The following is a 17,242-nucleotide window of genomic DNA, read 5'->3' on the forward strand; positions in this document are numbered from 1 at the left end:
AATTAATTTAACAGAAGTTGTATAGATAGCCGAACCTAATCGTTATTAATTTTATTTAAATATTTAATACCCCAAAAATAAAAATTTAAAATTGTTTTTGTTAAGTAAAAAACATCATCATCATCATCATCAGCTCACTATACGTCCCCACCGAGGGGCTCGGAACCTACCCCAAGTTAGGGGTGACTAGGCCATAGTCAACCACGCTGGCCAAGTGCGGGTTGGTTGACTTCACACATATAATTGAATTTCATCTCAGATATGTGCAGGTTGCATCACGATGTTTTCCTTCACCGTAAGAACGTCGGATAAATGTATATATGTAAATCGAAAATCGAAAAACACATTGGTACATGGCGGGATTCGAACCCAGGACCTGCGATTGCAAGTCAAGTGCTTAACCCCTGAGCCACCGACGCTCAAGTAAGAAGTAAAAAACATATTCTAAGTAAATTACTAGATTTTTCCTTTTCATTAAAAATAAATCAAGCTCTATACATATATTGATAATATTGAAAAATAAAAACCTTGTAAGCCTGGGATTCGAACCATTAAACTTACGTACTGCGGCGAAAATAGTAAAACACTGAAACTAGCACATATTGTGACAGAATAAAATTTGATATTACTTACTAGCTTTTACCCGCGACTTCGTCCGCGCGGAATAAAAAAAATGCTCACAAGATAAAAAGTCCGTCTCCTAGTTCTAAGCTACCTCCCCATCAATTTTCAGCTAAATCAGTTCGACCAAACTTGAGTTATAAACAGTGTAACTAACACGACTTTCTTTTATATATATAGATAGGTAGATTAGGTATCTGTCATGTATCGTAAATTTATAAATTTTAAGCGTTATAATAATAAGAAGAAAAATGTTGGGTTGTCCGATAAGTTCGTGCCCATTTTTAAGGGAAATTTTAAAGGCCCTTAAGTTTTGGCATACGTCTTTTAAATTATATTTGTTCGATTTTATAGCAAAACGTCTTATTTATTTCGACAAAAATTAAGTCAATCAGTTTTTATAAAACTAATAGAAAAGAACGAATCGTGTCCTACCATTTGTCAAAATATGGCTGAAGTTATCCTCTTTTAGTATGTATGTGTTATGTAAACATGTCATATGTTTTCAATAATTGTAATATATTCGGGTCTATTCTAAAATACCTATTGAAAATCGGAACGAACTTACTGGACAACCTATTATGTTGATACAAAGCGTCAAATGAATTTAACCGAAGTAGTATATTTCAAAGTGTATCATAAGTGAATAGAGATAGAGTTCAATTTTGTCTAATGTTACGATATTTTTGCATACTTTCGATGCTTCGTTATTATTGACGCTCTGTCTGTTACTATAATTATGGACACTTTGAATGTACTCATATATATGACGATGTGAACGCTTCGATCTTTTTGAGCAGAGTGGATGCTTCAATTAATTTGATGACTTTGGTTGTACTTATATAATTGATCACTTTAGGTGTTCCTATATATTTGGATATCTTGACTGCCACTATATTTATGAAGCTGACTGTACATGTGTACACATTGTCGTATATTTTGCATGCATAATGTGTCCTAGTTCGCAACTCAACGCCTTGCCTTATCTGGTTGAAGAATGTTAGTTTCAAGGTCTTATTTCATTCTTAAATCAACAGCGGGGTCCATATCACTACCGCTACTCTTACAATTATAATATAACTACCTGTCGCCCGCGACTCCGTCCGCGTAGAATTAAATAAACACTTTATAAGTAGCCTATGTGTTCTTCCAGACTGTTCTACATCTGTACCAATTTTAGCAAGATCCGTTCAGCCGTTCCGAAGATACCTTCAAACAAACAATCACCCAACCATCGATCCTTCCATCTAAACATTCGCATTTATAATATTAGTAAGATAGTCGTTTTATTTACTTACTAACTTTGCCGTAAATCTACGGTTCAAATAATAACTATAATCAACTTGTTGCCTCGACTACACAGGAATACAAGCGAGCTAACGAGGAGGGTGGAGGCATGTGTTACGGTAATTTAGCGGAACTGAATATATGTTTTTGGGTATCTTGGCGGCTCTTAACTTTGAACGAGTTGCTGCGCAACACAATTTTAGGTGAAGCAGGACATAACAGGATGGGCACTGGCCATCGGGTGACCATGGACCGTCAAGATATTTGAAAAGGCCTATACAACGAGTATTTTTCTTCTAAGGATAATCTCATTCCCTTCTCTATTTTCTCCAACTATCTTCTCCTTTTTATCAGTCAGTGCAGTGAAGTTCTGGGGTAAAAATAAATAAAGGAAATCAATACGAACACAGGTAATACAATAACATACTAGTACTACTAATGTAGCATAAATTTCAATGTTCCATTTTTTTATTGGCATGTAGGCCTTCGTTTTCTATGATCCAAAGTCAAAATGTTTTGGTTTAAAAGTCTTGTCTCGTAGACCATGAAATCTTAAAAAATCATAATGTCAAAGTCAAATTAGACATCAAATATTTTATGCTCTGTGGTCAAACCTATCAAAACAAATTTTTCAGTGTCAAAATGCAATGACTTGTATAAAATAGTTTTGTTTAAATTGTAAACACTTACAAACAGTGTACACAAAGAAAAGGTTTCTCAAAAGGCGATAATTGTATTGAAACATGGATTATTTTCAAGAGATGGGATGGAATGAATTGGCAGATGGCGAGCAACCGGATCACATACTTCATATCGCAAGGTTCCTTATGGATTATGGTTTTGATAATGATAATCCGAACATGCAATGGCCCAGGTAGATAACTTATGTTATTTTATACCATAATATAATTATTTCAAAACTTTGGTATTAACTATGGTCGTTATTTTCTCGATATTTCTATTAAAAACATGAGTGTTTCAAAATTTTTAGCCTACCACCACCTGCATCGAAGGAAGTTGTCAATAATTTGCCAGAAATCACAATTGATACTGAGGAAAAGAACTGTCCTATATGTCTTAAAGAGTTTAAAATAAATGAAAAGGCAAAGAAACTTCCTTGTGAACATTTCTTTCATCCTACATGTATACTAACTTGGTTGAATAAGGTAAAAAAGTTTGTTTTTTATTATGGTGCTTAAATTACTCTTATTGCATAACATGTCTGGTAATACTTGATATTCCAAATTTGTGTCTTAGTAAAGAAGAAAAAGTATAAGACAATAAATAATATTTATAACACCTAATTTTTTATATTTTCAGACAAATTCATGTCCATTCTGCCGATTAGAACTTAAAACTGATGATGAAGCTTATGAAAATTTCAAAAAAGAAAAGAAGCGAGCTCAAGAAAGGGTTGAAGATCTTGAGACTTTGCACAATTCAATGTTTTGTTGATTCTTAAAGCATTCCATTTCTTTCTTCATCCTTAAACTGACACTGTCAGAGTTAAATGGTTACTAGAGGAGACACCTAAAGTAGATTTGGTATGAAATATCTACCTTTGGGACTGCTTAAGTAAACATTATATGACAGTTAATTTGTTTATTTATGCACTACCTTCACCATATATCTTATAAACTGGATATTAAAAATATAATGGATATTAAAATAAATGAACAGAGCTGGGCATTAACTCGTTAATCCGTTAATCGTTAATTAACGAAGTTAACATTTTGCTTAACGGATTAACTTTTAAGTTAAGTTCAAAAAGTGTTAACGCTTTTGTTAACTTCCGTTAAACTCGACTTCCGTTAATAAAAGTCCGTTAATCGTTAAATTAGAAACTTGGAGACGTGCTGTCATTTTTTATAAAAATAATCTACTGAAGATTCGGCCTTTTGGGCATAGTTTCCTTTGCCTACCTAGAATGGGAGAATCAAAAAAAAAATCTCTGGTTGTATTCTTTTACGGTTGGCGCTATTTTCCAAACATAGCTTTTCACAACTGTATTAAAAATACTTGTGCCAACTGTCAACCTTCACCTTTGGCTGCGCCTCGGCTCGGGTAGACATTTGTCGGAACTCTTTGCAATGACAGGCTTTCCGCACTCGTAATGATATATATACTATAATGCATTCATACTAGTACTTGTCTCTAATACTAATGTTTTATAGAATTAAGATTAATTTTTATATTAATAAAAATTGAAAATTTAATTGAATATTTTATTTATAAAAATTTTTATAATTAAAATAATCAAAGTAATATTTTAAACAAGTGTCGCCACAATAAGTGTGAAAATAGTATGAATAATTTTGGTATGGTTAACTGTTAACGATTAACTTTAACTTGCGTTAAATTTTCGAGAATTTAACGCTTTAACGATTAACGAAGTTAAATTTTTAATTAACGAATTAACGATTAACGAAGTTAACTTTTCGATTAACTGTGCCCACCTGTGTAAATGAAACTATCAAGTTCTATTAATACTAATAGGTCATTTGGAAAGTCATTTCGTTTTTTCTCAACTTAGGATTCGTGTATTTTCGTCAAAGATGCACCACATCCTGGAAGGTTGGAGCTGATAAAGGCATTATTAAACATAGAAAATAGAAATAAAAAAGAAATCACTTTCCAAACAACCCAATATAAACAGTATGTTAATAAACTAGAATCTAGTTACTAGATGAACTGTGCAACTATTTCACAATTACCATTTCATAAGCCTTTTGATGTAAAAAGTAAATAATCTTTTTGTTTTTCTTCTGGTAGATGATATTCAATCAAAAGTGAACATATTTTTATTAACAAAAACTAAATGTTTTTGTTAATAAAAATATGTTGTCTCTTTATAATTTTAGCAAATACATTTAAAAAACAAGCTTGATAGACATCAAAATAAATAATTGATAGCTTGTTAGAACATGATAGAAGTGGGGTAAAAAACTTTTGTGAATTTAAAATGTGTCCAGGAAATAACATTTATTACATAGACACTAAAGAAAAAATACAGGAACCAGGAAGAGAGAATTTATGGATTTATCTGTCATGGTGTGAAAATGATTTAAAATTAACTTTTAGGATTACTTAATGATAATGGTGTTAGATTTTTCCTTTTACTGTATGAAAATAAAGCTGTTAAAATTTATTTAAATTTGTGAAAATTATTTTTATGAATATTTCTTTCACAGTCTTTCACATCCCATGTTTTAACATTCTTGGTATAATAGATATAATTAAAAAATAGATTACATTATTACACATTAGATTACAGATTATTACATTAAGTAGTAATCACTGAAATTAAATAAAATTTCTGCTATACAGTTAGTCTGTTATTTCAATTAGAGTTTATTTTTGAAAAAATAACATTTAAAAAATAATGTTATATATATGCAAACTCATTTGAGTCGTTTAATATATTCTATATACCTTTGACTATAGTCAAAGAATTGACCAAAGACATTATAATTCTAAAATCAAAGTCATACAAATCAATTGATAATGTTTTATTGAAATATGTCAAAATAAACTATTATTTTCATCATAATAATCATGTACTAAATTTTTAAGTAATTACTTGCATAAAAAATCACGAAATTTTTATTATTTTACAATGGATCGCAAAAAACAGTAAGCAAATATTTCTATTATTTGAATTGCATAAAAGCAAAAACAAACGTCATATTCAGTTTAAAAATTAGAATGTTATTAATTACCATTATGTTCAAAATACATATTTTGTAAATCAGAGCATAAAATACCAGCTGTAATAAACACAGAACATAGCGGGAACCTTGAAATGGTTGCGTTTGGGGCAGTTATTCAAAAAAATATAGATGTCTATGGTTATCCCATTAAAATATACTTTTACCTATAATTACTAAAACTGGTAAAACATTCACGATATTAAAAAGGAAATAGAAAATGTGGATAGTTTTCAAAAGTATCCTCACATCGTGGGGATTATTTTGTGCAATTGACGTGTTCTAAATCTAATGGATATTCTGGGTATATTCTTCCCTAAAACTATTAACAAATATGAAAATATTGTAACAGTTGTTTTTTATTAACTTAATGTAAATCAAATACGATTTCAAATTTTTAAATTTTCAAGATAAAATTTTTAATTTTTTCTTTCATTTTAGTCCCTGTAGATGTCCAGGAAATAACAAGAAATTTTGTAAACGTATCCAATTTACGGATTGTAAAAATGTTCAAGAAATTATTGAAGCTCTCTTATTTCAAGAGGAGCGTAAGTACTAAAGATTTTTTTTACCGTTATGTATACCTAGAAAAGGATGGGTACTGTCGCACTCAAAATAAATTTCGTTCTTCTCTAGAAGATTTAATCATTCTAACCTCTAATTCTTTTAAATAATAATTTAGTTGAGAAACAATACAAAAAATGCAAGACTGTTCAACGTCCATATTTCAAGACCAAGCCATTTAAGCCACGCCATTACAAAGACACGTGCGTGCCTATGACTCCATCCATGCATACTAGGTAATGATTTCTCTAGATATACGCAAGTTCTTTATCGATCAAGAAAAATAACTTAGATTGTGTTGGCACATTTGTTGTACAAGAAGTTAACGTTACGTTTTTCTCAGGGAGCTCTCTCCCTCATAATGGCCTCGTCGTGACCACAAAAAAATCAAAGCAAACTGCACGAATAGTCCTCACGACCGGTGCAATACCACGACCACAGACAGGAGTGAAGCGAAAGTAATTCAGAGTTTCGTCTAATGAGTATATGTGCTGAAGATCAAAATCTAGTCTTACTTCTATTTTCTTATAAGCAATGGATGGAGGGAATGTATTTAGCGGGGAAGGAGCCATACATAAATGCGCAATATGCTTATTTGTAATAATAATTTCAGGTTGCGGTATATAACTCATTGTCCTATCGAATCAATGGCACCATCTTACCAAAAGTCAAGGTAAATAAGACTTACCGTGGGTTTCCGAGACTACAATCTGTGTATAAAAAATATCGTCGTCCCTGTCATTATATTTTACGTAACAGAGATAACGATATGTTTTAAACGGAAATTTTGGTCTCAGAAACTCATGGTTACCCAATTAATACATAAGAGGGAATGTTGAAATATTTGATTATTTATGCGAGTTGTGAAACTGGCTATTATATAATGAATAAAATAGATACATAATTAAAATGTAATGTTATGCAATATACATAAATAACCCCAGACAGTCGGGATTCCCTCGGCAGGGAAGAACAAACTGCCAAGTATTAGGAGAAAATGGGGAGAATCGGGTGGACGGTTCGGTTGGCGTCGAGAAGCATCACTTTCTGCTTTTGAGCTCCATACTATTTGCTATTATGTTTAAGTATGGTTTACAAGTAATATTTAATCTATATTACTTTCCTGTACTAGTTCACTTATTATTTTTTTTAAACAAGATCAACGCTTCCTGATTATGGCCTTGGTTCTTCGTCTGAAGAATTTGATGGCATATCAAGAGGCAGAAAGAAAAAACAAAAGAAAAAAGTGCGGTATTACGATCTCTTACCTGGAGATATACATTTGCCGGAACCAACGCCTGTCATAAAACATACACCATCAGATAAATCAATATTAAAAGTAAGTTTTAATTTGGTACCTACAAAGTTCGATTTGTTGTATTCTTTGATGTAATTAAAAATCATGTTTTTGTGTTCGTATGATAAATAAAATGAGATTCAAGTATGCCAGGGTCTATTGTTTTCTTAGTATATTGCAGTCAGTGTATTAATGCAACAATAATGTATGTTATTGACCAATAAAGGTACCGAGTCCAAAAACAAGCGGGGAATTTATCGGCGTGCAGCGAGCGAGTGTGCAGCCTAAAGAATTACAACCTCCCTTGCCCGCGCAATCGGGACACGAGTATGTGCCAATTGCATACAAAAATTAATTAAATTAATCAGAAAGAAACGTTTAATAAGTCTGAGTTGAACATTACAGATTAGTTAAACCTCACAGTGGTATCGTGATCAACGCAGATAAAGATTATGTTGTCGATATACCTGTTGTAGGCGGACCGGGGTAAATTAATTTGTTTTTATTTCTTTTTTTTCGTATTGGTGTATTATTTATTTACATCTATTTTTATTTTAGTAGGAAAGGAGTTAAAAGAAGACGTCGTAAAGCAAGGTAACCTTTGCATATTCTAATATATATTCTTGTTAATTTGTTTTTGTTTCCAAATAATGCTATGAATAAGCTGATTATTTACAGGATTTGTGGTTCGAAAAAATGTGCTGGAAAAAAATGTCGGTAAGTTTAATTAACTAATCAATAAAATAGTGTTTTACGAAAATCTATATGTTAAAAACTTCATACATTTTAGGAAATGCGCTGCAATTCGAAAACGGTTACGAGAAGCAAAGAGAAGGTGATTTAAAATATTTAGTAATCGTTACAATAAAACATATGTTGTTGCTTTTAATTAGTTAAACATATATATTATGGTGATTTTAGCCATCATTCGGATCTTCCATACACAACTATAGGAGTGACTGATGGAAAGCCGAGGGCTAGAGGCACACAAAAACATTTGAAAGATGACGATTCTGTGTGCGGACTTGATGAAATTCCGAAGCCAGAACATGTACGCAATACCAAGATTGCAATGTGACATTATTAAAAAAAACTCTTTCACTCAATTTAATGTTGCTAAAATATTTTTCAAGGTACACATTCCAGCGAATCTCAAAAGAGGAACATTAAAAACTCACTCGTTAACAGTGTTGCCATGCACTAAAGAGAAAAAGGCTGATATCCATTACGGCATTTTGACTGGGTCTTTCAACATGTACGACAGTAAATTTGGTAAGACGAAAGTTTACTTTTGTTAGCTTTACCGTAACCTGCGTCTGTGAATTATATATTTCACTGCTTAGTGTGTAAAGAGAACGACAAGAGAATAATATGTACACTGACAGGCAACAGGTCGCGAGGTCGGCAAGCGCTGACGATGAGCGTGATGGCCTACTGCCTCGCCTTCCATTACCATCCCAAGCAGTGGACGATGAAGCTCATTGACAACCTCATAGACGCAGGGGATCAGTGGTATTTAACACTTGGCTTGTTACTTTTAATCGGTCGGACCTAAAAATTTAATAAACCAGATCTATCGCAGCTTCGTGTGACGATTAGTTTTTTCACATCCACAAAACTTAAGTCGTCTAAATAAAGTTGAAGCAAACCTGATAAAGGTTACAAATGGTACATAACATCGACTCTGTTCTCGATTTCTGGATTTCTGATCTCGTTTCGAAAGGTCCTGTAGGTATCACATTCCCATGAGAGTTATGTGATACTAATGTCATTGTTGTCACAACAGGTATTTGCAATGTCTAGAAAAAGTGCACGATCATTCGTCTGTTCAAGGCATGTGCGAAGTGTTGCCATTCGGTAAAAAACAAACGTTGAATCTAAACGGGAAGCGAATGCAAGTGTTATTGGGAGAGCCTGATGTGGTGGGCTACACGATGTCTCTCGATCCAACTGTATACAATCTGTGTAGAGGTTTGAAAGCATTCTTTGCCGATAACAGGGCTGGGATCTTACTTACTCGGTAAGATAATCATTTATTTGTTAAACGTACACATGGGAAATAATTTCAAGTGTTTTGTAATGTCCTGTAACTTTTTTATGCAGCGTCTTGAAGCTAGTGATATGGAAGGACAAAATATGCTACTACATCTTCGACCCGGCCGGCAGAGATTCTCGTGCGTATTCGAACTTCACAAACGGCTCTGCAGCTCTAATAAACGTCAAAGATGTAGCGTCCGTGGCTGAAGTTGTTTTGGCTCGAAGTGTAGTAGAAGATCAAAAGTTTGTACTAGCTCCTATAAAGGTCCTCAAAATGGTGGACGAAAATGCAGACGAAGATTTCGAATCGGACAAAGAATTGACTCAAGCGGAAAAAGCAATGATGAGTTACAGAATTTTAAATGAGAATTGCGCAATTGTTAATGCTAACATGCATCTTGGAGACAGATGTTTCGAAGACACGAAATTCCGTCAGGCTTTACCCATTGCTGTGGTGGCAATGACCTATGCGAAGATTTCTCCTCCGAACACGTGGTTTACAAAGACTCTGGATAAAATATTGCGTTTAGGTAACAAACTATATGTCGAATGTGCTCATCCAAAAGTCGTGATCGATATAACGATAGACAACATTCCTAATGAGATCAATCTCGGTCCGTTCGCGTGCGAGATAATAATATATAGAGAAAGAATAAAAGGGCAACTGTTTACTACTAAAGATTGCTTCCTTAACATAAAAACGGGCTTAGAGGAATTCTTTAATCGTGAATACAACAGTGGTATACTGGAATTTAACAATTATTCTCTCGCTGTATGGAGACAGAAAGACATGTATTATTTGTTTGATTGCTATCCACGCACTAATGATGGTTTACGATCGCATACTGTGGGCAAGGCATGTTGTTGGATGCTATTGAACCCGGAAACAATGGCGTCGGTGTTTACCAAAAACTGGGATTACCTGCCGGTTACTACTCCGTTTTGTATTCACGCATTTAAAGTACTCAAGCTAAAGAAGCGAGAACCTAAGGTAAATTATAAAGTTCTGGCGTACACAAGCACTTTTAAACTTACAGTCAAGTTGTGTAACTGTGTACATCCCTATGTACACAGTGACATGACTTGACCGAAAATGTTTGTAACTGTTGAGTGGGTTTAGTAATGTTGCTAAATTTTAAATACTTATTGTATTTACTCCTTGTTTACATGTTGCTACTTTTGCAGAAACAAATTGTGTGTACCCTAAGTGACGAGCAGTTACCTGGTGGCAAGTTCAAGAGAAGGGAAAAATACTTGGTCTCTAGTAAAGGTCATGGCGACGGCAAGGAGGTTGTCCATGAAATTCTTGCTGCGGAACCTGTAGACGACGATATAAGAAAGGTAAATCCGTTATATGAACCCACGATTTTATCGTGATAGGCAAGATTTAATTCCGTATGTACATATGTTTGTATGCATGCGGTTACAAATTCCTATTTGTTTAAATTTGTTCGTTTCCATGATTATTTTCAGTCTCGTGTCGACGAGGAACAAATGGGTGACATTATATCGTTAGTTGATAGCATACAAGATGACTATCTGCCGCCGATACCGCTGCGATACAAGAAAATGGAACCCGAGCCGGAACAACCGAAAATTGGTAAAAACCCTAACAAGAATTCAGTAACAAATGGAGGCAGTAATTATAGTATAGTTTGTGAGGGCCGTTTAAATACTAATATAACAAAAATAAATCAATCACTCGTTTCTTCTGTATACACACAATATTGAACCGATTAAAATTTCTCTGAAGAAACTATATAAGACTGAGCAAGGATTCTTTTATTTGGTTAAAAATACCCCCTCCCCCTTCCAAATGATATGATGGTTCCGTGTAAAGTGTGATTGTGTAGACACACACGTGTCAATGTGTCACAGTGAACCTGGACTCGCCGACGGTGTCGGTGACGCAGGTGGTGCCGCCATGGCCGGCGCCGCGCGACAAGAGCCGCGACCCGCCCGAGCCTGACCCCGACCCGGAGCCCACGCCGCCCCCCACACCGCCCCCCATGCCTGTAACTATATACACCAATTTAATGAAAATTAGAAATTATATAAGGTTCATCATATCACAGACTTATTATAAATTATTATAAACATCAATTGAAACACTGAAATCTTCAAAAATAAATCCTTGGACATGGCCAGTGAAATGTGTATAATTTGTCATTTCCATTAACTTAGATAATACAACTGCTATTCTTTCATATAACTTCCTATTAAGTCTAAATGCGAAACTATGCGAACTTTAAATGGATGCATATTTGCTAGCAGGTAACTAACGTAAACGGCTTAAAAGATCTGGATCAAATTTAGCATCGCGATAGATAACTATGTGGAATAGCGGATAGACTAGTTACTAAGTTTTTTCACAGTTACATTTGTTGTCTGTTTGTTCATTGTATAAATCTTTATTGAAATATTTAAACCCGTAAATCCCATTGTTTGATTGTAATTTTAATTCTTGTTTTTTCAGCCACCAGAAGGAGGGGCAGAGGTATGTGAAAATTTCCTTTAACCTTTAAAATAATTAAACGTCTCCTAGCGTTGCTTCTCTCAATAACACAAACGTAATTATAACGATTAAAACGATTTATCTAAATAAAATCTATTGTATTTAAAATCTTTTAAACTGCATGCTTTTCAGCTTATTTATTTTTTACTAACTTATTCGCATTATTTCCTTATTTTATGAAATAGGAAGAAGCAGAAGAAGAAGAGGAAGATGAGGAAGCGATACTTAGAAAGAAAGAAGAGAGGGAAAGAAAGAAAGCGGAAGAAGAAGAAGCGAGAAGGAAAGCCGAGGAGCTGCCGCCGCCGCTACCGCCGCCGCCGCCATCGCCACAGCCCGAACCTGAAGTTGCGGTACTATATTTAATTATGCATTGGCACTTGAAAATTTTGGTTTAGATTAATTCCCTTTAGATTTGAAACTTGTAGTCACGGCCTATGTAATTTATTACCTTTCAGCTCGCGCCGATAGAGATTGTTGAAGACGAAGTTCAAACGTTTGAGCCGGTCGATGTGGATCGCAGGATTCTCTTGACGGAGGACGCTCGCCAGCGATCCAAGCTACGCCAGTACCGCAAGAAACTGACTCCGCCGCTGGACGAAGTTCTTGTAGAATCTACACCGTCTGAGGAACTTTATAAGCCGAGCAATTTCAAGACTTTGCCCGATAATTCTCAGATTATCCGAGGCACTGCCGCCATAACGGGCGAGGACGCTCGCAACGTCTTACCGTTCGCAGCCATAATGGCCATCGTTACTTCCTACAAATACATGATTAGCACTTGGACGCCTGACATTGTCAACTTCGTTATAGATTCGGCCAAGAAATTGTATAAAAATAAACTGGAAAAATTTCAACTCGCCCCCGTACACATAATTCCCAAAATTTCAATAGGCCACCAGGTAGACTAAAAGTACCACTAATCAATAATTTACTTTAATTATACATTTTAAATTATTTTATGTATTATTTTTGTACTTTATATAATATGTTACTTCACAGACGTATCATGCGCACATCGATGTGGCGACAGAAGGACCGACGTGGCAACTTGAAAATATTATAAATAAAAAGTTCTTCAACAAATATGACAGGGGAATGATAACCACTACATCGTACAGTGCTGCATTCTTCAAGAAGAATGGTATATATTACCTGTTCGACGCAAGTCCCTGCACCCCAATGGGCATTAGGGATGATAAGGCCAAGGGAAGTAACGCTTGCTTTTTGCGGTTTAAATCATTGCATGACCTCGTTATCAGGTAAACAACATTTAGTAAGGGGGGCGGCACTTTTCATTTAAGAATATGCTCATAATTTATTTTTTATTCATCTTTTCAGAATGCTTTACAACAAAGACGGGACCGGTGATGACCAGCAATTTGTGCTGAGCAGAATATTAGTGAGAAAACTTTTGAAAGAACCAAGGATGAAACTACCGGAGGACTACGACTATTCAACTGGTGCGCCTGCATCGAGTAAATCCAAACAGACGTTAGTCGATTCTGACAAACGCAAAGACAAGAAAACTTCCGTCGATTATACTGAACCGAAAAGCGAAACTGTTATCGGTTATCAACAGATTCAGGGCCTGTACAGAATCGAAGGAACTACTTGTCTCAATGACAGATCACCTAGTTCAGAAGTGAAGGCTTCACATTTCGTCAGTTTAATTGCAATGCTAATGGCCGCTATGCATCCAATAAGAACATGGGATCATTTCATGGTCGACACGTGTATCGAAAAAGGCTTAGAGATATTTGAAAAGGCGACGAATTTAAAAGTCTGCGAAAAGAGAGTAATCAAGAACATTATACTGGAGGGAAAATTAATAGATGTCAATATTAAGAAAATTCTTGTAATAAATGAAAATCCACAGAAAACTTTAGAACAATATTTGAATGCGGTTTTGAGACGACTACGTTTTGTTATAATTAGATTCCCCGGTTGCAGTATAGTTCTATGTCGTATGGATGGATACTATCACCTTTTCGACCCAAATCCACCGCCGGCCAACGAAGAGCCGGAAGTTACTGCTGAAAGTAAAGAACCAAAAACTCCAGTGAAATCTGAACGTGCCGTGGCAACATGGACTCTGTACCGTTCTATAGATGCCGTTATTCGGAGGATACGAGCTACGGTCGCAAAAGCAGATCATCCAGAATTCTATACATTCGAACTGACATCGGTAAAATCGGCACCGAAACATTCAGCTCTGAACTATCGTCTCAGTCCGCTTTTCAAACCCGACCAAAATCCAAATTTGCCATATTTAAGGCGAAGAAAACCAAGGCCTTTGATCGACGAGAAAATGTACTGGCTAAATATTGAAATGATACCGTGGTCACGGATGAATCCGTTTAACGATGCAGGAATCAAAAGAGGCATACCAAAGTCTATGTGGAAGGACTGGGATATCGAATTTCCCGGTGATCTTTATTCACTGTGGGGTAACATACATCCTTTAGATCCGCGATTCGAGGAGGAGCACCGCGGCAAGCAGTACTTGGCCACTTGCTGTGTGGCCGCCTTCATGACGGAGGTTTGCAACCTGAGCGCCTGGACCAGCAGTCTGCTCGATGGCATCGTGTCCGGCGGCGACAAATATCACGCCAAAACATATGAAAAAGTAGGAGGTGATGTCAATCACGAAATAACTGTCGAAGATTTGGATACCACATTCAATGGCTTGTATCCGTTCACGTTTTCGGTTACCTTTACTAAAGTCATATTTGGATTCGTCTACAATACATATCCGGATAGGTTTAATTTGAGCAAAGCTTTGGAATACTTTTTCGAAAGTAATCGACTTGGTATATTGGTCAGCCCTACAAAAAATTTATCTTTTGGAAGAATAGGACCTTCATATTTCATGTTCGATTGCCAAAGTTATGGAGCCCCAATATTTTCGCCGGGACAAGGGGCTTCGTACATTCTTAAATGTGAAAGTCTCAACAGACTAATTTACTGCATTACTGTTACATTGAATATAAGAAGACACGGACAGCAGTTTCATTTATACAATTTAGCTGTTAAAGCAACTGAGGCCAAATAAAGTGTTTATGTGTTGTGTACATTTTTAACAACTTTTTATGTATGATTTGCTTAATTTTATTCAATCAATATTAAGACCCTATTCGTACGGGCGCTTTTCTAACGCGCGTTAAAAAATCGTTCAAATTAAAAAAAAAAAATTCATCATCATACGGCAGCACTTTTTAAACGTGACGCCTTTTTATCGAACCAGTGATTTTAAAGCATTAGTCACTCTAGAGGGCTAAGTTTTAACGCGGCTTAAAACAGCGACCGTGCGAATAAGCGCTCGTAATGGTTCCTCAATGTTAAGTATAGCATATTCTATCTATAAACATTTACAAGGACACTTTATACAAAGAAAGCAGGAGAAAATTGAGGAAAAAAATATATAAGAATGATAAAAGGAGATCTTATTTATAAGATGAATACCGATTATTCAATATGCATCAGCTTATAAAGACGAACCCAATCATGAGACTTAGCTTGTCTTTATACTTTCTACCAAACTTCTTATTTATAGATACAGAAAATATTCATAACAAGATGAATACTATAACTTGACATTGGTCGGTGAGAGGGATGGTGAATCTATACTTTTGTGCATACATTGTGCAATTTTTCCTAAAGAATTCCCTGCCCTATGAGGTCTGATAAATTTATGGGACAATAGGTTTGTATATTTCATGGCCAAACTTTTATAAACGTGAATATACTTACTGCTGTACTCATTACTACCTAGGCTACTGAATGACTGATTGATGCCTAGTTCTCTACCAAACTGAATAATTCCCTTCCCCAGCTCTCCCTCACCCACCTCTTCCTTTCAGTTATCTAAAGTCTAAATCCTTTGTTCATTATGAAGCTCAAAAGCTATTTGTAGAATTCACAGGGGTATATAATTCAAACACAAATGTATTTTTAAATTTACTTTTATTCTGGAGTAACGTCAGAGTACATTATGGATAGGCCAACAATTTTTTCATGCAGATCAAATTTTTTTTCAATTCAATACAAACTTATTTAATATAGTTTTATTTGAGAATTTGTGAACTAAATTTTCATCATTATAACCATTTTACTTAAAATTTTAATGATGTAATATTTGAAATTTATTGATACATGATGTGTGGAAATTTTTTTGCTTATCTCTAGAGCTCGGTAATTCTTTTTACTAACCAAACAGTTCACCAACTATATAAAAAAAGGATAAGGAAAAAATTATTACAATTTGGATGAAAAAGAAAACAAAACATGTGTTTTCTTTCTAAAATTATGAATCATTAAAAATGATGCACAAATAAATATAAAGAACATAATTTGATCATATGAGGGTTTTTATAACAAAATCATAGATTTCATGAGTTAAAACACATGTGTGCTGTTCAACTATTACACCTGGTAATGTGAAAAAAAAATTAGGTACTTAAAACTGTGTAAACCTTAACATACACATTGAACTGCATTTTAAGGCACTAGCACTACAAATAACTTTACTCTAGATCCGGCAAATTGTCGTCGTCGGAATCACTTTCCAAATCATCAAAAGATGGTTTCTTATCACCGGCACCTCTGTCGCCGCCCATAGCCTCCAACATTTCATTGAGATTTAAAGCTCCCGCATCCTCGACTTCTTCGTCATCCTCATCACACCACTTGTTAAAGTCTATTTTCAAATAATGTGGTTTCTTCTTATCACTCGTAAGTGATGACCAAAAACGACCAGTCACATTTTCTTTGCGAAGCACCATTTCTATGCACCTACCTTTATTCACAAAGTTGCTCTTTTCGGGTATAACAGCATCGTGTAAAGGTATTGTAACTTCATATGTTTTATTGTCTCGTACATTAATACCATTAAAATAAACAGAGCTTTTCTCTATTTTAATGTCCGGATCTTTAGCCTCAACGTTAAATGTGAGGAAAACATCTTCTTTGTTCTGTGCCCACAAAACTGGCGGAGGGCAGGCAGTTTCGTTTGTCATGATTGTTCTACCGTAGTTATTTTATTAATAATAAGAATGAAATATTTAAAACTGATTGAATTATATGAATTCACGTTTCGGTAAATTCTAGATTTCTTCAACTTGATTTGCCGACCAATTCCGATTCGCACATTTGCTTGGATAGAAAAAGTAAATGTTGCCACTTATTTTTGTAGAGGTTTACTAATTTGTTTAACTT

The 17,242-nt window shown here is 34.9% G+C and overlaps 3 protein-coding genes across 3 annotated transcripts; 2 read left to right on the forward strand and 1 right to left on the reverse strand.

Moving 5' to 3' along the window:
• The first annotated feature begins 2,518 nt into the window (after positions 1-2,518).
• LOC123721245 (E3 ubiquitin-protein ligase RNF181) lies at positions 2,519-3,552 on the forward strand. The gene is made up of 3 exons (XM_045679391.1): positions 2,519-2,782; positions 2,900-3,074; positions 3,229-3,552. The coding sequence occupies exons 1-3, from the start codon at positions 2,652-2,654 to the stop codon at positions 3,361-3,363; spliced, it is 441 nt and encodes a 146-aa protein (XP_045535347.1). The 5' UTR covers positions 2,519-2,651; the 3' UTR covers positions 3,364-3,552.
• Positions 3,553-5,522: 1,970 nt separating this feature from the next.
• Positions 5,523-15,432, forward strand: LOC106718971. The gene is made up of 23 exons (XM_045679477.1): positions 5,523-5,541; positions 6,057-6,163; positions 6,298-6,415; positions 6,793-6,852; positions 7,338-7,518; positions 7,703-7,803; positions 7,882-7,962; positions 8,035-8,070; positions 8,155-8,193; positions 8,267-8,311; positions 8,398-8,527; positions 8,610-8,748; positions 8,862-8,988; positions 9,263-9,496; positions 9,580-10,504; positions 10,699-10,854; positions 10,987-11,113; positions 11,392-11,528; positions 11,990-12,010; positions 12,214-12,378; positions 12,484-12,927; positions 13,028-13,287; positions 13,367-15,432. The coding sequence occupies exons 1-23, from the start codon at positions 5,525-5,527 to the stop codon at positions 15,078-15,080; spliced, it is 5,364 nt and encodes a 1,787-aa protein (XP_045535433.1). The 5' UTR covers positions 5,523-5,524; the 3' UTR covers positions 15,081-15,432.
• A 929-nt stretch (positions 15,433-16,361) lies between these two features.
• On the reverse strand, positions 16,362-17,192 carry LOC106718162 (uncharacterized protein CG16817). The gene has a single exon (XM_014512176.2). It carries the CDS (start codon positions 17,041-17,043, stop codon positions 16,552-16,554), a length of 492 nt encoding a protein of 163 aa, XP_014367662.1. The 5' UTR covers positions 17,044-17,192; the 3' UTR covers positions 16,362-16,551.
• Between the last annotated feature and the right edge of the window lie 50 nt (positions 17,193-17,242).

Source organism: Papilio machaon, chromosome 9 (genome assembly GCF_912999745.1).
Source record: "Papilio machaon chromosome 9, ilPapMach1.1, whole genome shotgun sequence".
In the NCBI taxonomy this organism is placed as follows: Eukaryota; Metazoa; Arthropoda; class Insecta; order Lepidoptera; family Papilionidae; genus Papilio; species Papilio machaon.

Excerpts from the sequence above, each read along its gene's own strand:
- LOC106718162 (XM_014512176.2), bottom strand. The coding sequence starts at position 17,043 with ATGACAAACGAAACTGCCTGCCCTCCGCCAGTTTTGTGGGCACAGAAC.
- LOC106718971 (XM_045679477.1), top strand. Across the intron at positions 7,963-8,034 it reads CCTGTTGTAGGCGGACCGGG|TAGGAAAGGAGTTAAAAGAA; the intron begins GTAAATTAATTT and ends TTTTTATTTTAG. Across the intron at positions 11,114-11,391 it reads GCCGGAACAACCGAAAATTG|TGAACCTGGACTCGCCGACG; the intron begins GTAAAAACCCTA and ends AATGTGTCACAG.
- LOC123721245 (XM_045679391.1), top strand. The coding sequence starts at position 2,652 with ATGGATTATTTTCAAGAGATGGGATGGAATGAATTGGCAGATGGCGAG. Across the intron at positions 2,783-2,899 it reads CCGAACATGCAATGGCCCAG|CCTACCACCACCTGCATCGA; the intron begins GTAGATAACTTA and ends CAAAATTTTTAG. Across the intron at positions 3,075-3,228 it reads TACTAACTTGGTTGAATAAG|ACAAATTCATGTCCATTCTG; the intron begins GTAAAAAAGTTT and ends TTATATTTTCAG.